General features: G+C 42.1%; 1 protein-coding gene across 4 annotated transcripts in view; it reads left to right on the top strand.

Annotated features, from left to right (window-relative positions):
• AFF1 (ALF transcription elongation factor 1) overlaps positions 1-25,437 on the top strand; it is a 145,928-nt gene that overhangs the window by 97,935 nt on the left and 22,556 nt on the right. For all 4 annotated transcript variants that reach the window (XR_002084563.2, XM_019465067.2, XM_019465048.2 and 1 more), the window contains exons 8-15: positions 2,429-2,483; positions 2,606-2,643; positions 4,691-4,847; positions 10,473-11,429; positions 21,545-21,648; positions 22,641-22,884; positions 23,579-23,670; positions 23,860-23,920. Coding sequence is in view for 3 of the 4 variants with exons in the window: in XM_019465067.2 (XP_019320612.2) it covers positions 2,429-2,483; positions 2,606-2,643; positions 4,691-4,847; positions 10,473-11,429; positions 21,545-21,648; positions 22,641-22,884; positions 23,579-23,670; positions 23,860-23,920 (1,708 nt within the window). In the remaining variant the exon portion in view is untranslated. The remainder of the gene's footprint in view (positions 1-2,428; positions 2,484-2,605; positions 2,644-4,690; positions 4,848-10,472; positions 11,430-21,544; positions 21,649-22,640; positions 22,885-23,578; positions 23,671-23,859; positions 23,921-25,437) is intronic.

Raw genomic sequence — 25,437 nt, 5'->3', positions numbered from 1 at the left:
ATTGGGCATAGAGCTTATTTTTAAAAAAATCTTGATTTTTGCATCAAATTGTATCTTGAATTTTGATTCAGTGGAATACCAAGTGTAAATAACCAGTATATGCTACGTAAGTGATAGATTTTGTTTGCCTATTGGTTTATCATTGCTTTTTGAGTGAATGTTTCTTTAGAGCTATCTGGAGCAGTCTGCCTTCAGAGGCCACTCATCTCTTTAGGTGTCAGACCTGCGGGCCTATTTTGTTATTGCCTACATAATGTTCTGAGGGGGAAATTCTCGGAATCTGGGACAGCACTTTCACAGTCCCTTTCATTCCCTCAGAGAAAGTAGAGCTAAAGGTCAGAACATATATTTTCTGACTTACTTTAGGAGAGTATATTCATGGAAGCCACTTTAGGAGAGTATATTCATGGAAGCCAGGCAGACAGCTTAACAGAGTATCTAGCCCTCTGCTTACAACGGGAAGGTGATTGGATTACATGATCGTTGATATTTTGGGAAGTTAAGACAAACCAGTTTTATGCAAAACCCAATAACTAAGAAACAAAGAGGTCTGTTAACTGTGGTTTTGGTGGTAGTGGCTAACATTGAATATACTTTGTCAGGTTATTTTTTTTTCTTTTTTTCTGGTTGCGTTATACCTTAAATTTATTCAAAGATATATATATATCTTTTATCTTTTTTGTGTGTATACCCCAGCCAAGCCACCCTTCAGCACTAACATTGTTGACTGACTTTTTTTCTTACACACCATTATGATAGCTACTGCCAGGTTTTGCATCTGAAGTCTGTGTTTTTCTAGCCTTATGTCATTAGATAAATATTGAGCAGCATCTCCATTTACAAGTAGCTAACAGCTTTTGTATTTTTAAGAGACTTATCACAGGATAGTTTTCGTACATTTGTTGGTGAAAATAGTTCCTTGGCACAATTAAAACATTGCATGTAGGTGGTCATTTACAAAAGAGCCACGTTTTATAATTTGTTTTCGTTAGAAAATAGAGTGATTTTACCAAGGATTCCCAAAATAATCATGCCTGCTTTTACTTCAGTGGCAGCTAGTGGGTTTGCAGTAAAAATTGTTGGTCAGATTATTGCAGAGGTATTTTTAGAAATACTAAAGGATTGTAACTAATATAATTTTGCTTTTTGGAGCATTTCTTATATACTTAAGCAGATTGGTTTTTGTTTTTTTTTTTCACCTTCACAATATTTCCTCAAATAGTGATGTTCATAAATTTGGGGGAAGTGGGAACAAACAATTAATTACTGATACATTCTTTTGATTGTAGTTTTATCCTTAGAAGATGGTAAAAGGGAGGAGATAAGGAAGGGCTGAGAGTTGAATAAACATGTAGGGACTGGAAAATGGCTTTTTTTTTTTTTAATTGAAGTATAATGTTTGCTTTTTTTTTTTTTCTCTTAAAAATATTTTTTTATTTTATTTTTGAGAGAGAGAAAGAGAGTAGGGGAGGGGCAGAGAGAGAGAGAGAGGCAGAGGATCTGAAGTGGTCTCCGTGCTGACAGCAGAGAGCCCAGTGAGGGGCTTGAACTCAAGAATTGTGAGGTCATACCCTGAGCCGAAGTTGGAAGCTTAACTGACTGAGCCACCCAGGTGCCCCTGATGTTTGCTCTTAGCACTGAAGTTGATCATAGACCAGAATTCCTAGAGATGAGTATTAACTATAACTTTGAGGAAGTGAACTGAGGTTTTATTTTCACCAGAATGATAGCAGTAAGGTTAAACATATTTTCTAGACAACAGTGTTATTGATATTACTACTCTTTCAACTAATGAGTGTTTAAGCAGACAAAAGAGAATTTGTGGGTGGGGTGAAAAATAAAGTTTAATATTAATAATGTCCTTTGAACAAAAATGTAAGATACCTGCAGTATTTGGTGGCAATGGCCTTGATAGCTTCGTATATCTTACTATATATTGAATTCACATATAACACTTGAGTGCCTTGGCACTCTTCTAAACACTTTACAAATACTCATCCAGTGTTAACTTATTTACTGGTTAATCACTTAATGTAGTTAGAGACTATTGAAGAAAATAGAGTGTATTGTGTATATTTTTTCTGGTAGTCGTTATTGTTTGTTTTGTTTGTGTAGACCTAGGAACTTGAGTCTCCGGGCTGGTCACAAATCCCTGTCTCGTGGTAGTTCTGCTTTTAATGCTCAGAACGTGTGGAAGATTCAGTCTTGAGATAGTAAGGAGCTTGGACTAAACTAGTTTCTGTGTTATAATAGTAAAACTTAACATTTCTGAAAAATAAGGCATTTGATGAATAAATAAAAATTATACCTATCCCATCTCTGTTGTTTTTTTTTTTTTATCATTAAGCATATTTTCTATTTATATACTAAAAGAAGTTAGTAGACAATACTTTAAATCCTACAATGTCTGTGTCCCTGCCCATTCCAGCATGCTCGAAGATGACCTTCAGCTCAGTGACAGTGAGGACAGTGACAACGAACAAGTAAGTTTTGTACACCCCCGTAATACCAGGAATCCTTAAAAATGTAAGCTTTCCAGCTGCTTATCCTAACCTGTTGTTTTGTTCTTTTCCTGGTCCTTCTTGCCCTTATTGTGAATACCTAGAGCCCAGAGAAGCCTCCTTCTGCATCTGCACCTCCAAGGTATTGTGTGCGGGCAAAGTGTTTGCGTTTCTCTGTTAGTGCTTTCATAGCTTCTTCATGGAGAAGGACGTGAAGGATCACAGTTAGAAGAAAGTACCTATTTAAGTTTTTGGAAGCTTAAATCAGCCTAGAGAGGTTGTTAGCTCTATAAAAGAGAAAGTCCCTGTACCTACCTAGATCATCAGATTGGAATTTAAAAATTTTTGAGAGTTAAAAAAAATAAGCTTAAATCACTTTCATCAGTATTAATATAACCAGTGTTTAAAAAGTTATGCTGAGGAGCATAATGTTTTTATTTGCTGTTTTCAAAAATTACAAAGGTGAATCATATCTAGAAATTGTTTTCCATAGTGCCTATTTTCTCAGTCATGTGAGTTTTCTAGTTGTTTCAGCTGCTTTAAAAAGTTGACCTAGAGTACATTTTAGTGTGATGAAAAATGGCACTGTTTTCACTTTGTAAGTAGCAGCCATATTTCAGAAAATAAGGTGCTTTAGTTTTTGGAAGTGGGAATTATCTGAACTGTCTTTACAATATTTTCCTCTGGTATTGAACTTAATGATTTAATATATTGGTACCTGCCTTCCATGGACAAAGGGTTAAACTATGCTGTAGCTGTTTTACTTCTTGAGATGTGGTCATCCATTCCGAGACGTGCTCAGCAATAAAAACCTTCCTGCCACACAGGTGACGTTACAGTTATTGTGGAGGCAGACCATGTAATTATCGTGTAATTATGTGAGGTTGTCTGGATTCAAAAGCTCTGCTCATTTTCTCTTCTGTTCAGTAACTTCTGGTGGCATAAAATATGACAAAATAGCCTAACTTTAAAGTGGAGGAAGAGAAAATAGGAAAGATGGGGATAAATTAGAAGCAGGAAGCACACTGAAAGTGCATCTCATTCTAATCCTCACTGGCTGAAGCTCTTCAGCTACCAGGGAGAACGGGATCGCAAATTTGATGTAGCGTTTTATATGAGGCAGTTACATCATTTGTAGTATAGTGTGCGTGTTTTAAAATTACCTCAACTAGTGACTTTGGTATTTTTTTTTGTTAGTCTATTTTGTTTTAATAAAAAAATTTATTTAATAAATCATTTAATATTTTAGGTGGTTGTGGAGGCTTTCAAGATTATAGTTCTTGATTTATTGCCCTGGCTGATCCCATCTGGGACAAGTTTTTAAGATAGGCTATGAAATTCTGTATGGGCCCAGCAGTGTGATCAGTGTGTTTTCTCCCTGACTAGAATTCTTGCCTTATTCTTAAAACTTGTAGTAGTTAATCTCTACTTCAGCTGGTATTTGGGGGTGATCCTAAGCCACTCATAAAGAATGGCCTCTTCTATAACTCTGCCCAAGGGTGTGACTGGATTACCTTTGAGGCCACTTTCCAGAAGAGCGCCATTTATATTCAATGGTCTCTGGCTACCATTCGGTTCGTTTTCATATAGAGAACAGAGGGAGGTTTTAATTTATTAGCTGTTCTTTTATAAACTAACTTCATAAAATAACTTAATGGGTTAATTTATACCCATTTAAAGCAAACACAAAGGGTCAGAAAGTAAATATTTTAGGCTATATGGCCTAAAAACTATTTAGCTTTTGAAACTATTCAGCTCTGCTTTTGTGGTATAAAAGCAGATCTAGACAATACTTAAATAACAGGTGTGGACATGTCCTAATAAAACTTTATTTAGAAGAATAGACAGGCAGTCCATGCCGTGGTTTACTAAACTTCTGATATAAAGTGCTACCATCTAACTTGAATTTTGTGTAACTCAAAATGTTCTTCAGGAGCAAAATATCCACAAGCTTCTCATTTATGTAGTTATTTGGTGAGCCATTTTAAATATTTTTCACTGACTTTTTGAGCCACTGTGGGCCTTTCTCTCAACTGGATGATGTGGTAATTTAGTAATGTTAGGTATTATTCAGGCCCTCTCTTTTGAGTAGCAGAAAAATGGTTGGAGGGCAGGGTGGGGTGTGAGTAAAGAGGGAGAAAATCCACCTTGTGAGGTGTCTTCAGATTCTCTCTTCGGTTGCTTCGCAGTGCTCCACAGTCGCTTCCAGAAGCCGCGGCCTCAGCACATTCCAGTAGTGCCGAGTCAGAGAGCACCAGTGACTCAGACAGCTCCTCGGACTCGGAGAGCGAGAGCAGCTCAAGTGACAGCGAAGAGAATGAGCCCCTAGAAACTCCGGCTCCTGAGGTATTGTGTCCCCTCCAGGAGGCAATCTAGGATGGCGGCATTCTGCTTTTGGGGCTAGTCTGCTGTGGGCCAGCACTGGCTGTGGACTGAGTGGTTCTGTCCCATGGGGCAACTCTCTCCTACCCCTGTGCTGCGTAGGGCCAGCTATTTCTATTTATTTCTTACCAAACATTTGGCAATAGAAGTTTGGGAGAGAGGTCTTCTCTCTCCTTCTATAAAATGATAAGTTCTTCTCTGTTGTGGCTAGTGTTGTTTGGAGGAGCGACTCATTAAGAATGTTTGCACACCATTTTCTTTTCCCTTCTATTAAAAAAGACAACTCGCTTTTTGTGTTTTTTTTTTTTTTTTTCTCAGTAGGCTGCTGTTTTAATATTAATGAGAATTCTTTTTGAAATTTCAGGAATGCATGAATTAAGGAAATCAAAAGGAGACAGCCCAATTTAGCATAGGACAGGAACGTGAACTAGAAATAAGTCATCAGAGGTTCTATTTTTGAATCACTAAAAGCCATGCATTAAATTGATGGCAAAGTGATCTTGCCAGGGCTGTGTTTCTTGCTCCCTGTGTTCCATGTAAAACAGGGATAATTGTGTGTGCCTGTCACCCACCCTTGGGAGAAACTGTAAGATAAACAGATGAGACTGCAAATCGCAAGCACGTTTATCTGGAAGACTTATTCTATTTTTTTACTGGATTGTTGAATACAAGAAGTCTAGTAACAACAATCAGGGTTGCCAGAGGCCCTCAAAACGTGGAGTAGCAATTAAAAATTATACTTGGTGGAAAGGGAAGACCTTTTTGGTGAATGAACTAGACCAGTTTGTATAGAGAAAATTACTCTGCTCATTTTAGATGGGAATCCTGGGAAATGAGCCTTTCTGATTAAGAAAGCGTTCAAGTTCCCAATATTTACATCTGTTTAGAAATCAGGGCAGTTCCACTAGAGCATTAACTGAATGCATCTGGAGATAATGTAGTGAGACTTAACAGCCATGTCTGAGGGCAAGGAAAAATAACTGAGTGTCATTTTTTTGTTAGACATGAATTTATGTCTGGCACAGACTAAATGCTCAATAAATATTTTTTTTGAGTGAATAAACATGAATCAGCATTAACTGTACTTAAAATGCCTTGCAGATTTTAGAAACTACTCTATGTGTTTCTGGGGGCTGTTTCCTTGTGTGATTCTAATTACTGTTGAAATAATTATTCTGTGCATCAGGGAAAAGATACTGAAAATGCTTTGTAGACAAATTGCTTGTTCCCTGCTTATAAGAACTTTGCTTTATGTCTCCTTATTCAATTAGAAAAATCTTCATGCTTGTTTGGTTACTAAAAGAAGGAAGAGAATTGAATTAAATAATAAAATTCAGTTCAAATAAAATGAAAATGGTACAGATTTGGCTGAATAATTGAAACTTGAAAGAAAAATTTCATCTAGCATTTATATTAATGAAACCATTATATCTTGTTGTTCAAAAGTTACTGGAAAAGATTGAGACTTTTCGAAAAAATTGTTCCCATCCTACTTTATTTTTTTAAATTGCCTTACCAAACAGGCTCATATTTGCACGTTTGCGCTGATGAGCAAGTCTAGATTTGGGTGCAGTTTATATGTCATGTACTGAGATGTCACCAGAAATAATTTGTCTTTGTGTAGATTTTAAACCTTTAATTCCCATCCCCACCCCCCGGTGTATTTAACTACCTTTTTTCCTTTTATTTTTTATTTATTTATATATATTTTTTAAGTTTTTTTTTTTTTTTTAATGTTTATTTTTGAGAGAGAGTGAGACAGAATGTAAGCAGGCAAGGGGCAGAGAGAGGGAGACGCAGGCTCCAGGCTCCGAGCTGTCAGCACAGGACCCCACGCGAGGCTTGAACTCACGAACTGCAAGATCATGACCTGAGCCGAAGTCGGACACTTAACTGATTGAGCCACCCAGGCACCCCATACCTTCTTTTCTTTTCAAAGAAACACCTGCATTATTGTAAATCTCATGTGTGAGAGTATTTTTTTTTAAGTTTATTTATTTATTTTGAGAGAGACTGAGATAGTGTGAGCAGGGGAGGGTCAGAGGAAGAGAGAGAGAGAGAGAGAGAGAGAGGATGAAACCCAAGTAGCTGAAACTCCAGCTGTGGAGCCCAGCACGGGGCTTGAGCTCAAACACCGTGAGATCGTGACCTGAGCTGAAACCAAGACTCAGATGATTAACCGACTGAGCCACCCAGCCGCCCCGTCACCCTTTTTTAAAATCTATTTTTAATGCTAAGATTTGTGCTTGTTATGGCTCCATTTTAAATCCACTTGATAAAGTAGTCCAGTGATCTTAGGCGATCTGAAATGCCGTATGCCCACCAATGGGCTGGCAATTTGGGGGAAGCTGCTTTCGGTGTCTGCTTTATAGTGTGAATCAAAATGTAAATCTCAGCTTTTCCAAATATATGGGACACATCGTCTTTTTACTGCATACATTAAGAAAAAATGATTCTATTCTCCATTATTCAAGGATCTACTTGGTCTTCTAATGTAGATTCATTGTCCCGCTTTGTTTATAGTGAAGTGCCTTTGTTGATTTGCCTCCCATACTCTTGGTATTTTTTAATGAGTTATTTGACTTAGCTCTCCATCAACCGTGGGAGGTTGGGAGCTGTCTTTTTACCAGTTGAAAGGTAGCAACACCAAGATTTAGGCCCATGGCCATCTGACTCCAGAGCATTTTTTGCTACTATACCATGCCTCTCTCTCATAGTCCTTTCCTTTCCTTCTTTTCCTTACATTTTGAGACTCATAACGACATTTTTACGAAGAAAAAAAAAAAAAAAAAGGAGACATATTTGTGCATAGCTCAAAACTTTTTATTCAGAATCACAATTTATCCTAAAATGCATGAACTTCCACCAATTTGAGGAGTTAGGAGATGTAAAGGGACGTATAGTCAAACATTTCTTAAAACTTAGTGAGGAGCGCCTGGGTGGCTCAGTGGGTTAAACATCCGACTTTGGCTTCAGGTCATGATCTCGCAGTTGGTGGGTTCGAGCTCTGCCCTGACAGAGCGGGATTCTCTCTCTGCCCCTCCCCCACTCGTGCATGCTCTCCCTTTCAAAATAAATTAAAAAAAAAAAAAAAAAAAAAAAACCTAGTGAAAATCCGGTATTTTTTTTCACACCCAGTGTGCAGTGTTGGGGTTGCACCAGCACTGGACTGGGAGACTGATGGCGGGGCATGAGGAAAGGCAGGGGAAGAAAGGAAAGTCCAAATCTTGATCCTGTCCAGCGCTTAAAATTCATTTTAAAATCTATTTCATTCAATCCCTTAATGTAAAAGTTTTCCTTATCCCAACACCCAAATAATATCTGATCTTAAAATAATTCTATCCATTTTACGTCTTTATGGCAGGTCTGTAGAAGGGATTGTCCATACCTTTTCTCCTTGTCTAGGCACATAAATTCAATTTTACCCTGCAATTGGGCCATATGCCTTCCTTCTGGACAATTTTAGGACCATAGTTGAAGAAAATGTGTTTTATTTCTGTAACCAGGACATTCCTTTAGTAGGACATTCCTACTAAATGTATCTTATACTGCCCTGTTTTGGGGTGGGGGGAGAACAGATGTTATTTATACCAGGAATGACTTTCCTTTTTGGTTCACGAATAAATACTCTTCTGTAGAGCATGTCAGTGATGTCAGTGGGGCTGTAAACTTAGCCTTGGTGAGAGATCCATACCTCTCCCAAGAAAGGATTTGAAAGTTTTGGTTCCTAAGGTGATTGGCAAGTGATATATCTTAATGCCTTGTTCCTGGTTAGCACCCAGATTGCCACACCCTCAAGCCTTTGCAGGAAGTCACATTTGACAAGTAGGTATTGGGTGCTAATCTTTTCTCCACTATTAACAATCATCCTGCCTTGTTAGAATATGGAATACAGTTTTAGATTTCCTGTGGCAAAATAAATGCCTGGCACATTAGAGTAGTTTCCTTCTTCCTTCCCTTCTGCTCTGAAATTCAAATGAGAGCCTGGGTGTAGAGTTGATATTGAAGGAGATATATTAAGCAGCAGTGAGGGGTAAGCAGAAAAAAACAGTTCTGCAGCCCTCCTTCTGGCTGAACTATGGTCCTACCTGGTTCCTTACAGTTCCTCTTCTGTTTTCATCACACCAAGCCCAAACTACCTACCTGATCATTTTATTACCTAACTTTTTTTCTGGTCAAAAATCCTTTACATTATATCCACGTCTTGACGTATCAATTTGTAGTGTTTTTATAGAGTTGAATTATTTGGGACATTCCACTTCAGAAAGTTGTTAGCAGTCTTTCCTGTAAAATATCATCCACCTACTGGAGTGATCTGCTTATCCCTAATCTCTAACCAGTTAAATCCTATGTGGAATATCTTTCAGTTAACTCTCTGGTACATTGCATATATGGTTTCGTCACTCATACAAACCACAGATCAGAATGGATCTTAAAAAACATGTAGCATGTGGGTGATGTGCTGCCCTTTTAAAAGGGATAATCATTGCTTACTCTATTAGACACTAATGTTTCCATATGGTGTAAAATGTATAGGTGCTGTAACATGCCTGTAGAAATGCTTTAAGTAAATATCTCATGTACATCACTGTATTGCAAACATAAGAGTGGAACTTGGAGACAGAAACGTCTTTGGGTCATTCTGTTAATAATCTACTTGGAGAGACGTGTTAGGATGCATCAATAGCCAGTGAGCAACAAAGATTTGAAAAACAGTTAAGATACCAGGAGAAGCCAGGAACTTCTGTTTGTTTGTCCTATCAGATGTACGTATAATCAGTGTCATCTCACTGCTCTTAATTGTGTGTTCTGGAGCCACCCTGTGTTTCTTAGAAAAATAGATGCTATTTCAGATAAGATTGCCTGTAACAAGAGACATAATGTTTGAGTTTTAAAGACTTCAAGTGGGACTAAATTCAAGTGGTTAATGCACCTTCACTTGATTCTTTTACCCAAGCGAGGTGTAAAATTTGAAAATCAAGCAGTATTCCACGACATACTGCAAACCTTGTCATGTATAAATGTTTAATGTTTTTAAGTAAAGAAATGAAATCAAGTCTTGCGGAAAGTGCTTTTCAGTTGAAAAGTATGTCAAAAAAAAAAAAAAAAGGATAAAGCCTATAGGTAATCACTAAGATTATTAGTTTACTCATTAGCCTTCTGAAAATCCTTGATAAAAGGATTCTGTTTATTCTTCATTTCTCCCTTTATTTTCTGATAGGATAGTTTAGGAGCCAAAATGTGTCATTTCTGTCTAAATTACACTGGAATTACTATTAGAACAGAATACTTGCTACAAAGATTTCTCCCCAGTTGTCAGTGGTCTACATCGGTCAATATCTCATGGTCTGTTATTAGTCGATATCTGCTACGGCAAAATTCCTGTAGCACAAAAAGATGGGAAGATTGTTTTAAGAGTTAATTATTAAGAGGCTCTGACCTGTATCTAGAGGGGATAAAAAGGACTCGAATTCCTAGGTTTGGAATGATTACGTCTCCCTGGGAGAGTCCTATACAATTGGGTGACTAGCACAGAAGAGTTTATCATCCTTGGTTAGCTCACATTCTTCTCTACTCCTTGGTTTTTAGCCCGAGCCTCCTACAACCAACAAATGGCAGCTGGACAACTGGCTGACCAAAGTGAGCCAGCCAGCAGCAGCGCCGGACGCCCTGGGGAGCGCGGAGCCTCCGCCTCGGCACCCAGAGAGTAAGGGCAAGGGCGGGGGCGACGGCGGCGGTGGTGCCGCCAGCCACGAGCGCTCGGAATCCAAAGATCCTGCCCTCAAGAGCTCCGGCAAGGGCCCTCGGGGCCCCTCGGAAGGCCTGCACGCCGGCAAGAGGAGCTGTCAGAAGTCCCCCGCCCAACAGGAGGCTCCCCAGAGGCAGACCGTTGGAAACAAACAGCCCAAAAAGCCCGTCAAGGCCCCTGCGCAGGCAGACTCGCGGGCCAGCCTGCAGGTGGAAAGTGAGCCGGGACCCCCTCCCTACGGCTCCAAAGACCAGCCTTCCAAAGACAAGCCCAAAGTGAAGACGAAAGGGAGGCCCCGCGCAGGAGACGGCCGAGAGCCCAAGCCCACAGCGCCCGGCCCCAGCCCCAGCCCCAGCGAGAGGAAGAAGCACAGGAGTGGGCCGCTGGCCCCCTCGAAGGCGCTCTCGGGCCCGGAGCCCACGAAGGACAATGTGGGGGCCAGGAGCCCCGAGCACTTTGCCCTGGTCCCCTTGACCCAGAGCCAGGGCCCGCCCCAGGGCGGCGGTGGAAGGACTAGCGGCTGCCGGCGTGCCGTGGTTGTCCAGGAAGACCGCCGGAAGGACAGGCTCCCGGGGCCCACGAGAGACCCCAAGCTGCTCTCCCCGCTCAGGGACACCGCTCCCCCGCCGATCTTGATGGTGAAGATAACCCTCGACCTTCTTTCTCGGATACCCCAGCTTCCTGGGAAAGGGGGCCGCCAGAAGAGACCGGAGGACAAGCAGCCCGCCACAGGGAAGAAGCCTGATCCCGAGAAGAGAGGTGCAGACAGTTCAAGCAAGTTGGCCAAAAAGAGAAAGGTGAGTGTAGGTGCCTGGCCTCCCCCAGCCGTGTGGATTGTACCTCCTGTTGGCTTGGGGCTGGCTCTGACCCCTGAGTTGTCCTAGAAGAGACGGGGAATCTTTGCCTTGATCTGATGTAGCCTTTGCTCCGACACCAGAATTACCCTCTCCCTGAGGATCTGCATGCTTCCCCCTCTGCCAGCGGGCATTACCAGATGCCAGGTCCCTTCAACAGTCTGAAAAGGGGAGGCAGTCCTCCTAAAGGATGTCTTGTTTTAGGATAATGTAGCATTTTGGGGGTACACTTTTATTTTTTCCGGTAACATTGATATTTACCACCTGGCCCATGATTAGGTTTTGTCCTAGAAATTAAAATCTTAATGTACTGAAATGTTAATTAGTATTCTGAATTACTGAAAGAACTGCTATACTCTAAATTTTACTCCCGTAATATGATTCTTTTTAACACCACCAATATTACATCTATATTTTAACTCACGGCCGCCTAACACTTCATTAATTTGAAACTACCAGATTTAGAATTTGTGACCTCTATTAAAGACTTTTATTAATAAGCAGAACATTATAAAAAAAGGTTATAGAGCTATTAAACACATGGTTGGGATATCTTGTTGAGTAATACAGGCTGGTAATGGTATGTTGTGAGGTATTAAAAATCTGTCATTTCATTTATCATAATTTTTGGAAACTTCACTTTAAGGAATAAACACAGTGAAGAAGGTTAAAAAAAAAAAATCTCACATTACTTAAGACCCTGAGTTAACTTGGACATACTATTCATTTGGACAATCTCCTTCCTTCCTGTATTCTGAATCACTGAGCTCCTGATACTCTTCATGGTGAAAGATAAGCGGGTTTTTTCCCCAGTGGCATTCCAGCCTAATCTGTCCCAAGATTCAGAACGAAAGGCACAAGAAAGGCCAGCTCTTTCCTGCTGACAAGGGATAAAAAGTTTTAACACTCTCACAAGTCCACCAAAACCTTCTTACTCAGTTGTGGAAATTGAGCTAAGAATAACAGAGGACAAAAAGATCATGAAGCCTGCTGTCCTGTCTGTGATTTGACCAGTTACTCCACTAGGTTAAAAATATAACATGACTTTATCAAATAGCGAAGGGTGACTGTTTTCTCCAGAAGCTGGTTGAATGAGACCTGAGGGTGTGCATTACCACCATAACCGCAGCCGGCAAGTCAAGCGGGGTGGGATCCAGTGCCGATTGGTGGTGCTGTTTCAGCTAGAAGGGGGCATGTCCCAGGTCAGAAAACCCTTAAAACGGTATGTGTATGTGTTGAAGGTGTAAAACTTCACGGATAAAATTGTGATGGTTCTGGGTAGGAAAAAGGTGCCTGCATCTCATACCCATGAGAAAGGTTCAGAAATATACTCCTTCACCTCCCCTTCCTCCTGGGAAATCTTTTAATCACTTAACCTCCAGCCACCATGATCTCGTCTAGTCTCCAGTGACCCTTCTGCGGTAGCTGGAGTGGGGAGAAATACTGGCTTCTAAAATACTTACTAACCCAGTGTGGATGTTAGAAATGGAGGCTCCCCCAGACAGTTCTTAGCCCTGTCCATACCCCAGCACAAAACTAGAAGCATCGCTTGCAGCTCCATAAAGGGAAACTCAGCTCTCCCTGTTGAGGATATGAGCTGTGCACTCTAAAAGCCATTCCCAGCCCTTGGCCTTGCTCCACCGGGGCAGCTAATTGATCTCTTTGTTTAGAGGATGGAGAAATAATGACCCCCCCTCCCCCCCATCTTAGTCAGATGCATGCTTTCTTGGGTGTTCGGCAGGCGGCAGAGAGAACTGCCCCTGGGAACAGTTTGCCTCTCTGCTGTGGTACTGATAGGATCGGGGTCTGAACCAATGTGATGGTCACCAGGGAGCCTTTGATGCTGATGGCAAGGTTTGTGTCCCCCTCCCTTCCTCCCTCCATTGGTGTTTCCTAAATCCTAATGTCTAGTGGAGCTGGGGACCACTGGAGCAGAGCCATACCACAGGGCCAAGATTGTACAAAGTTAGTTCTTTGGATTGAGAAGTACCTCCTGTGTGCTACTTTTCAACATCATGGATCTAGGCAGTGAGGAATTCCTTACCTAACGGATATCACTAGTTAGAAGCTTTCAGATGAATAAACTTAAAAATAATTCAGCTGTATACTTATTTCATGATCAGAGAATCATGATCCTTTGTTTTTATACCTGTTGTGTTCCAGGTAGTATGAATATTGGTCATAGGAACCTGAGATCCTTCCCTTTGCAGGCGGGCTTCCCCCTTTGCTGTTGAGACCCCATTGACTCCCTTTGTTCAGGGCAGCGTGACTGTGGCCTTTCCCATAGTGTAGCTGCTCCTCCGGCATGTGGGGTTGGACCCCAAGGCAGGCAGGACTGTTCTTGTTTTAAGACTGAGCGCTTTTCCACAAATTTGGATGGTGAAAATTTGTTCATTGCCTTCATTTTAAGTGGGAGCACTAGAAAAAGCTGTCTGCGGAAGTAATGAGAGCAGTTTGAAGAATGTACCTTATCCTTCACATTAGTGAAGTTTAGCTTTTCTTTTGTATTTTCTTTTCATTTTTTTAGGTAGGCTCCATGTCCAACATGGGGCTTGAACTCATGACCCTGAGATTGAGTCACATGCTCGACTGGACTGAGCCAGTGAGGTGCCCCTGAAATTTAGTTTTTCATTTAAATTCAGTGTGTTCCTTTCCTGATGCAAAATTTGGCAACTATTTTCAGAGTGTTAATGGACCCTTAAAGCCACTGTAGGCTTAAAATTGTGAGAAGATAATCCTAAAGACTTACAGTGGATGACAGTAGCTGTGATGAAGCTGTCAGATATGGCACCTGAAAGAGTGGGCAAGGAGCAGTTTGTGAGGAGAAGTGGAGAAAATTAGGGGAAACACGCATGACTTGACCGAGTGCTCCTTACATAAACTACAGAATTTCATCAACTTGATTACAGTTTAGGATTTAGGGGGCGCGCCTGGGTGGCTCAGTCGGTTGAGCATCCGACTTCAGCTCAGGTCATCATCTCCCGGTTCATAGTTCGAGCCCTGCATCAGGCTCTGTGCTGTCAACGCAGAGCCCGCTTTGGATCCTCTGTCCCCCTCTGTGTGCTCCTGCCCTGCTCATGCTCTCTCTCAAAAATAAATAAAACATTAAAAACAAAAAGAACTAGAATTTAAAACACAACTTATGGGGCGCCTGGGTGGCTCAGTCGGTTGGGCGTCCGACTTCAGCTCAGGTCACGATCTCACGGTCCGTGAGTTCGAGCCCCGCGTCAGGCTCTGGGCTGATGGCTCAGAGTCTGGAGCCTGCTTCCGATTCTGTGTCTCCCTCTCTCTCTGCCCCTCCCCCGTTCATGCTGTGTCTCTCTCTGTCTCAAAAATAAATAAAATGTTAAAAAAAAAACAAAACGCAACTTATGTTTTCATTTATATAATTTGTAAACCAAGTTTATGTTGCTCAGACTTGGAAGAAAAATGAAAGTCAGGAAGCACAATATAAGAAATACAACCAGTCTAGTGCAATTGAGAGTATTTAACAACATACTTAACACGCACAAAGCTCCATGCGTGAGTTAAGCGTTATTCTAGGCACTTTTGTTGACAGTATCTCATTTAATTTCAATCATTGTATAGATCATTTTTCAAATGAAATGTCAGCATGTCCTAACCATGGTGTAGACATATGTCTGAACAAGGAGGCATATTCATTCAAGCCTGTCTTTTCCTTTCTCTTAATAGCTGCTTTACGGACCAAGAAGCTTTGGCATTTTGTGAAATACAATTTCAGAGCTATCATTTATGTCAGTTTTGGAGAATGGGTAAATGAAGTTAGGGGATGTAGTGCATTTTTATTGCTTCAGGATGGTTGGTTCAGTCCCTTCGTTCTCTCCAAGATCTGTCTTTCCTTAAACTACCTATTGAGATCAACATTCCCAGTTACTCTTCTTCAACATCAAGGGTTTGAAAAGTCATCCCTATAAAGAAACTAGAAGTTTCCTCAAGTCACTGATATCTAATTACTTCATGCCTTGTTAGTTACTCTGCATCATGACCATGTGAGTGTGGTGTGAAGACTGTCTTAAACCATTCTTTTTTTTTTTTTTTTTTTTTTAATTTTTTAACGTTTTATTTATTTTTGAGACAGAGAGAGACAGAGCATGAACGGGGGAGGGGCAGAGAGAGAGGGAGACACAGAATCGGAAGCAGGCTCCAGGCTCTGAGCCATCAGCCCAGAGCCTGACGCGGGGCTCGAACTCACGGACCGCGAGATCGTGACCTGAGCTGAAGTCGGACGCTTAACCGACTGAGCCACCCAGGCGCCCCTCTTAAACCATTCTTAATGCCTGTGTATTTCCTCACCAAAAAGAAGGGCCAAAGGTGGGCTAATTTTCCTTGTCTGTCGTACTTATCCCAGTGAATGTAAGCTGTCTTCTCCGTAAGTCCCTGCCCTCGTTCTCGGTGCTGATTGGACCACTGTGTCGTCGTCTTAGTGAACTTTGTGCAAAGGCACATCCCAGAAAGTCCCTGGATTGCCCAGAAGATTCTCCACTCTTCCCACCCCCAGGTGCTTGCCAAGCTCCTTTGCTTTCCTGAGGGAGAGGACAGTCTGGTAGTTTGAGTGCTGAGACACTGTGGGTTCCTTGTTCAGCTGCCCCCTTTTCTAGATGAGATCCAGGACGGCTCTAACATCGCTTGGCTGCTTAGCAACCAGTGGGTCTGGAGCTCACATGTGCTGACCCCTTCCAGTCCAGCAGTGCTCTTATCTTTCACACCTGATGGGGGTTTCTTTTTGTACACAGGTGTCTGGTGGGGGGATTACTGGAGAGAGGCACAAGGTTACAGCTCAAGGGCAGTGTACGGACACTGACAGAGTGTCATCCCTGGCCCAGTCCCTGCATTGTCCCTGCTCCTGCCACTCCAGTGCTCCCCCCACACGCTTCTACATCAGTTTCCCTTTCAGATGCCCCTCATCTCTCCCTGCCATAGCAAAGCTTGTGGTAGACCATCTTTCTACCTGTTAGAAACTTTATGGCCTAAAGCTGTCTTCATGTTCCCTCTGCCACCTTTGGGTACATAGATGGTGAGCCAGATGCTGGGGTGGGCATGAGGCTGCCCTGGGGGTGTTCTTTTTCAGGAACCAGCTTGGCCCAGCACAGTCCCCATCTCTTCCTTGTATGGTCTTCATGCTTGCCCTTCCACTGGACTCTGTAGGTGGAGCGCCATTTGGCAGATAATCCTTGGCCGCCTGACCCACCGGGTTAAGAAAAGCAAACAAGTCAGTTAGGAACCAGTCTTCAGCCAGCAGCCTCCTTTTGTTGTAGATATAGGCCCTGTTTGAGATGCTTATCCTTCTAGAAAAAGAGAACTTCTGAAGCCCAGACCTTAGACAAGGGTTCCTTGTAAGGGGGGGTGATCTGTGAATAGGCCAAAGGGCAAAGGAGACGTCTTTTTCCTCTTGAAGACGGAGTGCATCGCTCTTGTCTCATTTTCTTTTTCTTTTTTTTTTTCTTTTCTCTCTCTCTCTTTTTTTTTTTTTTACATTTATTTATTTTTGAGAAACAGAGTGAGACAAAGCGTGAGTGGGGGAGGGGCAAAGAGAGGAGACACAGAATCCGAAGCAGGCTCCAGGCTCTGAGCAAGCGGTCAGCACGGAGCCTGTTGCGGCGCTCGAACCCACGAACTGTGAGATCATGACCTGAACTGAAGTCGACGCTCAACCGACTGAGCCACCCAGGTGCCCCTTGTCTCATTTTCAAATGGCTTCATGTCCCAGGAAAATCTTAAGAACTCCTTGCCTCCTTTTCAGTCTTGGAATTCAAGTGTGCATTTCCTGCCACTCAGTATTGCTTGGCTCCCTGTTTAATGGCCCTTTCCTAAATCCACCCCCTGAGACTTGTCTTGCAGTCCTGTTTCCAGGGGCTTCAGCTGTGCCGTCAGCTGCTAAACTTGCTTTCTGTGCCACCGGACAAATACTTACTCTGGGGAAGCCTCTGTGACTGTTCCAGACAGAGGATGACAGGGTTCCAAGTGCATAGTGTACAGAAATACTAACCTCAAGCCCACAGGTTTGAACTCAGGCAAGGAAAATCACCAGAAGGGGAATGTTGCTTTATTTGGTTTAATGGCTTACTTTCTACCAGCTTAAAGAATATTATCAGCTTGTAAGTTCTACACATCAATATAATCAGTATATTATTCCAGTAAGTGCCAACACAGTTGTTAAATGCTTGTGTTGAAGTTATTGTGTGGTAACTTCTTGGGGTTTTTTGGCTGTTCTCTTGAGTCGCTGATTGGCGCAAGCCAGGGTTATGTCCGGTCTGTGAGGATTGACTCATTATGAATCTTATTTTCATGTGTGGTGTATAAGGTCTGCCACTTTGGTTTTATAGTCCTAAGCAGGATGAAGATCTATAAACAAAAATTAACTCACATTCCACCTCTGGGGTTTGGTGGTTTTGTTTGTTTGTTTGTTTTGTTTTTAAGGAAGTAACCTTGTGGACAGTTTATGCCTAATTTTGCCTTGGGAATTTACCCTAAATGTCATTAATTGCCTGGAAACACCTTCCACTGGAAAAAGTATGTATTACTAACCACTCCACGTGCAAGTTAATATCTGTATATTTTAGCAAATTCTGTGACTTTCCAAAGATAAATCTCCCATCTTCTTGCACTGTTTGCTTGCCAACTTTCTAGCCTTTAATCTAAAACTCAGGAGAATTCATTGGGTCCACTGGTGGCAGAGACTCTTGGGCACAAGTAGGTTCATTTGTTTTTTTACTATTTATTTATTTTTGGAAGAGAGCTAAAGCACAAGCAGGGTAGGGGCAGAGAGAGAGAGAGAGATTGAGAGGGAGAGAGAGAGAACCCCAAGCAGGCTCTACACTGTCAGCACAGAGCCCAGTGCGGGGCTTGAGCTCACAAACTGTGAGATCATGACCCGAGCTGAAATCAAGAGCCGGCCACTTAACTGACTGAGCCACCCCCATGCCCCAGGCATAAGTAGGTTCTTAACTGACAAGGAGGATAGTAGGGTTCTATTTTAACCCAGTCATTCCCAATTTGCTCTCTTTTCTCTGCCAACATGGACTATCTCTCAAGTGTTACCATTATGAATTGTTGAATGGGGATCCATGTGCTGGGCAGAATCCCAGGAGGCTTCTCCTGGCATGTGCCAGTGCCTTTCATTTCTTCTGAATTGTGCTCCTGAATTCTGCTGCTGGCCTGTGTTTAATGTCACAGGAGAAACGGCTGTGCCTTTTAGATGTAGCTATTCATTTACATCACGTTATCTCCTTACTAGGTCCCCCGAGATACTTTTTCTCCAATATTCTGTAATAAATAGTTATATTTTTGAGCAGCTGGTTTGTTTTTTTATCTTATTTAGCCTGTACATTTTATTATTCCTTCTTTGCATTAGCTAATTGGAAGTTCAGAGCCCAGTTTGCAGATTGGCTCTTGAGAACTGTAGCACAGCACTGTCCACTAGAAATACAATGTAAACCACATATGTAATTTAAAATGTTCTAGTAGCCACATTAAAAATATAAAAAGCCTCACCCAGGTGACTCAGTCCTTTGAGTGTCCAACTCTCGATTTTTAGCTCAGGTCATGATCCCAGGGTCATGGGATCAAGCCCCACATCAGGCTCCATGCTGAATATGGAGTGTGCTTAAGGTTCTCTCCATCTCTCTCTCTCTCTCTCTCTCTCTCTCTTTCTGCTCCTCTTCCCTGCTCTCTTTCTCTCTAATAAAAAAAAAAAATATATATATATATATATATATATATATATATATATATATATACACATACACATATATATATATGTACATAATATATGTAGCACCAAAAAAAAAAAAAAACAGTGAAAATAGTTAAAAAAAAAAAAAAAAACAACCTGTATATCTGTTTTTGAGAAAGGTATCATGCAGGGGTAGGGGATCAGAGAGAAAGAGAACCCCACGCAAGCTCCTTGTTTTTAGCACAGGGCCTGACATGGGGCTCAATCTCACAAACTGTGAGATCAAGACCTGAGCCGAAACCAAGATTCAGATGCTTAACTGACAGAGCCACCCAGGTGCCCCCACAGTGAAAATAATTTAAAATTTTTTATTTAATCCAGTATGTCCAAAACATCACTACTTCATTGTTTAGTCAATATAAAAATAATTACATTTCTCATTTTTGCACTGTCTTTGAAGTTAATCACTTTGGACTACCCATGTCCAGGTTCTTTCTAGATGCTGTCTGGGGGCTGTCCAGAGTGTGCAGGTCCCACAGAATCAGCCTCCAGGAAGGTAAAGGCTTTCCCTTGGATTTAAGTTCTCTTCTATATCCATATTTACCCTTTTTAATAATCTCACTTGTACATACACCAAGAGATTAAAAACCTGTTACCTTTTCTAAGCCCCTTTGGTCAATTTTGGAACAGGAAATAAAACTGTTTTTCCAAAGGAGATAGGAAGGGCTGAATGCATGTATACACTTAGGCACATTTGTTTGCAGAATGTCTGGAGGAGGAAGGGTATGTTTTTCCTCTTTCCCCATCTTTTGATCAGGGTCAGGCTGTTAGGGTCGGGGCAGAGCTTGAGCCTACACCTCTTAATTTATTCATTTTTCTTGGAGAAATTCAGGGAATGAAGGAGAGACTGTGGTGAAAACCAGGGCCTCCCACAATCAGTTAATATGAAGAATGTTTTTTTCCTTTAAGGCTTTGAGAGAGGATCTTAGGTTTTTTCGGGATTGTCCTAGTTTCACTGGCCGTGTCCCAGATTTCTCTTGGTGAACTGACAGTGGGAGGAGTTTGGTTCTAAATGTGTATCAGAATTAAGAAGGACCTCCCACCTGTCACTTCACTGCTGCTTACTGTTCTTCCCACAGAGCGGTCATGTGAGTCCAGACCAGTGGGAAGGAAGCCATTGCGAAGTCACTCGGTCTGTGTTAGACTTGCTGTGAACTTGGTCTGCATGTTGACAAATGAAGAAAGACTTTGCCATAAAGAATTCTTTGCTCTCTTAGCGATTACATATAGTTTATCTTGTACTTTAGTTGGTATAAATGTGTTTTTGCGATTACGTGCGTCTCTGTAGAATTAAATATCTGTTTTGCTCATCACTCTTCTCTCAAATTATACTTATCCTTCAGTTTTTTCAAATTTTTTGAAAAATAAAAACATGTGTCCCCATATCTATGTAGAGAAATATAGGGGCGCCTGGGTGGCTTAGTCGGTTGAGCGTCTGACTTCGGCTCAGGTCATGATCTCACAGTCCGTGAGTTCGAGCCCCGTGTCGGGCTCTGTGCTGACAGCTCAGAGCCTGGAGCCTGCTTCAGATTCTGTGTCTCCCTCTCTCTCTGCCCTGCTCATGCTCTCTCTCTGTCTCAAAAATAAATAAAAACATTAAAAAAGAGAAATATAAAAACAGTCTTTAAAAAAGGGAGATGTCTGGGTGGCTCAGTCGGTTGAGCATCCAACTTTAGCTCAGGTCATGATCTCATGGTTCGTGAGTTCGAGCCCCTCATTGGGCTCACTGCTGTCAGCGCAGAGCCAGCTTTGGACCCTCTCTCTGCCCCTCCCCTGCTCGCGTGTGCGTTCTCTCTCTCTCTCTCTCTCTCTCTCTCTCTCTCTCTCAAAAATAAACATTAAAAAATTAAAAGTAATAAGAGAAAAAAATTAATAGGCGTCAAGTGGATGGTTCTTGTGAAAGAAAGGGAGATACCCTCATTCATAAAATCATCTTTTATTGCTGCGAATATGCGTGTTTTATTGATTCTTTTATGTTTAAAAAACTTCAGTAATTTGTTGAAGACCATCACTCTTGTCAGCTATTACTTAGACATCCTCCCTTTCCTAGGTGGGAAGAATACTCCTTCCTCAGGCAGAAATCTGTCTCAGTACAAACCTCATCAAATCTAGATTGTCTGTTTCCCTCCACCCCCCCCCCCCCCCCCCCGCCGACACACACATGGTGTAGGTACCTGTAAGTCTGCTGTGTGGTATAGATGTCGCCGAAAGTCTAATTACTGTCGTTACTTTGCCGTGTAGTCTTTTCTGTTTTGTCTGCATGACTGTGTTTATAACTGTGTACTTTGTTATGCTGCACTCATAGGGTGACACAGAGAAAGACCATGATAGCAAGAAAGCCAGACTGGAGAAAGAAACCAAGGCACAGCCATCATGTTCATCTTCCCACAAAGATTCTTCTAAAATAAAGTGAGTATAGAGATTAACAACAGCCTTGAAAGGTGATCAAGTCTTCCTGGGTCTTGACTGGGCAAAAACATTTCTCTCTTGCCGTAGGAGTGGATTAACACACACGTCCAGCTCAGATGTGCAGATAGGTTGGTTTGATGTTGCTTTTGTCCATGGAAAAGGACCTTTTAGGAATTAGCAATTCACTGAGCAGCAAACTTGGGTTTATCAAAGGCATTTTAACAGTGGAAAATCTCCAGAACTTCTGGAAACAACTTCTTTCTAAAAGCATTTTAAATAAAAACTAGAAAGGTGCTGCTATTACCCTACTCTTCAGAATTGGAAACCAAGGCACAGAGAGAGAAGGTGACTTGTCCGTAGTCACAGAATTCTTGAGAGATGGAACCAGCACTTGAACTCTGAGAGCCTCGGTTCAGCGCTCTTTCTTGAAGCAATTACTAGGAATGTACATGCCTGCTCACTATGTCTCTTGCTTTGGAGAGAGAGGGCCAAAGGGAAGGGGAGTAGTTCCAAGAAGGTATGAATATAGAAAGTAATTGTTATTCACTCTCTGGTTAAGTGAAGAAATCGCTTCCCAACAGGACTCCCAACAGGCAAAAGAAAGTGCATAGTGTCACTGGCTGGGAGCCAGCAGAGATTTGAGAGGGAGTCAGGGAGGGAGGGTGAAGGTGGCAGCTGGGCTTGCCCACTTGTCAGAGAAAAATACAGGTTGGGGAGTAGCTAATAAGACTAACTGGGTTAGGGGAGGTTAGGATCTCTGGCAGACTCTGCAAGCTTAGTGACAAATTCCACCACTTAATCCATTGTTCATAGATAGAACTAGATCTTTCAAAGGTACCAAAAGTCTCTGAAATTTGGCCTTTCTACAAGAATGGATTTCATGGTCTGATTTCTTAATTTTTGGTGTCAGCAGCCATTTATCTTACAACTAAAACTAAGTTATGTGGTTTGTGTTCTTCCTTAACTCAATTTTGAGTGATGTTTCTTTCCAGAACACCCAGGCCCTCCTCTGAGCCCTCAAAGAAGGAAATGCTTTCCCCCCAACTTGTGTCCTCCTCGTCCTCGTCCTCATCCTCCCAGAAGCCAGCCAAGCCTGCACAAAAGAGGCCAAAGCGGGAAGCGGACCAGGACCCTCCCCAAAGTGCCAGTAGTAGCAAGGGCAGCCACAAAGACTCCTCTGCTCCGAAGCACAGAAGAGTGGAGGGGAAGGGATCTGGAAGCTGTACAGAGCACAAAGTAAGCAACGGTTGCTGGGACATAGGGAACGGAGTCCATCGATACATCTTTAAATTCCCAGTAAGAGAAGTTCCCAGTGGTGGTATTGCAGTGAGTTATTTGTGTTTAAAGTTCTACTTTTTAGAGGGAGAGTAAAAAGATGGTTAATATTCCATGTAAGTTTAGATGTCAGTCTATTCATCTTAAAGTGACTCAGAGGTTGAAAAATCAGAATCAGTTTTTGTGTTAATTTTCTCTCAGGTGATTTGCAATAAAAATTGGTTACTCTGGTTAGTTCTCGGTTTGGAAGTTTGATGTCAAATACTTTCACTATTGGTTATAATGGGACAAAATTAGCCACTTTTCAAATACAAGTCAAATACAGTTCTTCTCTTCCCACTAACCTGTGTGTGTGTGTGTGTGTGTGTGTGTGTGTGTGTGTGTGTGTGTGTGTGTGTATTGACTAAGAGAAAATGTTATGTTTAGCTTTGTTGAATATCTCTTCTGGACATTCTTGTCTTTTTAGTTCTCAATATAATCAGAACCTACAGTGTCAGTCGAATCTAGCCGGGAAAATGCTAAACCAAGCTAAACTGTGCAGTGCTTGATTTCATCTTTTTTGAACTACTATTTTGGTCTAATTTAGAGGGGTGGTACCTTTAGGTCAATGGTTTTAACTGTTGGAGTGTGATCTGTATGATGATTTTTTTTAAAGGGATCTTCTGGAGATACTGCAAATCCTTTTCTAGTGCCTTCTTTGCCAAATGGTAATTCTAAACCAGGGAAGCCTCCAGTGAAGCTTGACAGGTAAGACCCTGGATGCTCACCGCTCCTGCTTTTTTTTTTTACTTTCCCTCTGCCCCTTCTCTGCTGACTCCCTCCTCTGCCCTCTGTCTCCTCCCATTGCTTTCTACCCTCTTAGTCTTAAGTCCTCTTGCCCCCAGTAGTAATTTCTAGGTTCCTGTGACCCACCCCTGATCTTTGCTTCTCTTTCAGACAACAAGCAGATTTTCACATGAAGGAGGCCAAAAAGTTGAAGCAAAGAGCAGAGTTAATGGTCAGTTTGGCTCTTCTTCCCTTTGGTAGAATGTGTTCTGATAAGTTATCTGTAGTTTGCCATCTCACTGAACAGCGGGGGTGGGACGGGGATGGTGGGGGCAGGGCGAACATTGGCCACAGTGTAAGTGGGATCAACAGGGTCTTAAGGAACAAGGGGTAAGGGATTCTTAGTGAAATTATTTTCTCTGACTCGGTCTGAGCATGGGCAAATATACAGTGTACCTAGTGACAAGTTTTATATCTAAACGAATGGAAGTTAAATCCACCTGGTAGTGTTTGATTTAATGCATGAGTGCTTCCTTGTGCCACTGAATGAATTCTTTGGATGTGAAAGACAAGTTCTGCTATTGAAAGTCTATGAATTTATGTTCAGCCTGAAACATTTCAAAAGGTGAGATAGTCTGTTTGCCTCCAAAATTAAAACCTTTGAGATAGTAACCCGTGGGAATGCAGACCAAAGGCTGTTAGGTAAAATTTTAAGATGAAGGTAATGATTATACTGTTGGTAAATATGCTTTTTAAAAACGAGCTGTCTTGGGGCGCCTGGGTGGCTCAGTTGGTTAAGTGTATGACTTCGGCTCGGGTCATGATCTCATGGTTCATGAGTTCGAGTCCTGTGTCGGGCTCTGTGCTGACAGCTCAGAGCCTGGAGCCTGCTTCAGATTCTGTGTCTCCCTCTCTGTCTGCCCCTGCCCTACTCATGCTCTGTGTCTTTCTGTCTCAAAATAAAAAAACATTAAACAAATTAAAAGAAGAGCTCTCTTTACCCAGTGGCTGTTGGGACTTCTGGAAAGTGATGCTTTGTGCATGTGCAATTAAATGTGCTTTTACATTTCTGCTGTAGTATAATTAGATAATGTTTGCCCTTTGTTATGTTGAAACATCTGAGACTCTGGGCCTTTTGTTTAACGTATTCCCCAGACCTAAACCCCTGCCAATACCATATATTGAACCTTGTACCACATGGGAAGAACATGGGTTGCCTCTGTTCTCCCACATACAAACCGACCCACACATTCCAGAAGCCCTTGGGGATCGCAGTCGGACCAGGCCGTGGTGGCCACTGAGATCCTGGCCTGGTGCTCTTCAACCCCAACCTAGACATCTCTGCTTAGACTGACTGCCTAGGGAGGGCTGGACTGAGACCCTTTTATCAGCCCCGTTCACCAGGGCAGTATGTTTATCAAGTCCTTACTATGCTGGGTGCTGTAAGGGGATCAGAGACAAGCCTCTGTAGACCTATCTCCAAAGCTGCCCTGTCACTAGGATGGCCTGAGTCAGATTAAGATGTCCGACTCTGTACCAAATGACAGTGTTCTTCCAGTGTCTGCCTTCTAGCTCTCCAAAGTTGGTGCCAGAACTGTCAGAACCTTTTGCGTTTTGTAAAAGAGCAAATATTCAGCACTTTGTCAGCCGGTTATCTAAAATTTGTCTTGGCAGTGGATGCTTTCAGCGTCCCTTCATTACTAGATCCCTTCATTATTCAAATAGTAGTACAGGGAACTTTGTTTTTCT

Source organism: Panthera pardus, unplaced genomic scaffold, assembly GCF_024362965.1.
Source record: "Panthera pardus isolate Hobbes unplaced genomic scaffold, ASM2436296v1 HiC_scaffold_13, whole genome shotgun sequence".
Taxonomy (NCBI): Eukaryota; Metazoa; Chordata; class Mammalia; order Carnivora; family Felidae; genus Panthera; species Panthera pardus.
This window is presented reverse-complemented; position numbering and strand designations above follow the sequence as displayed.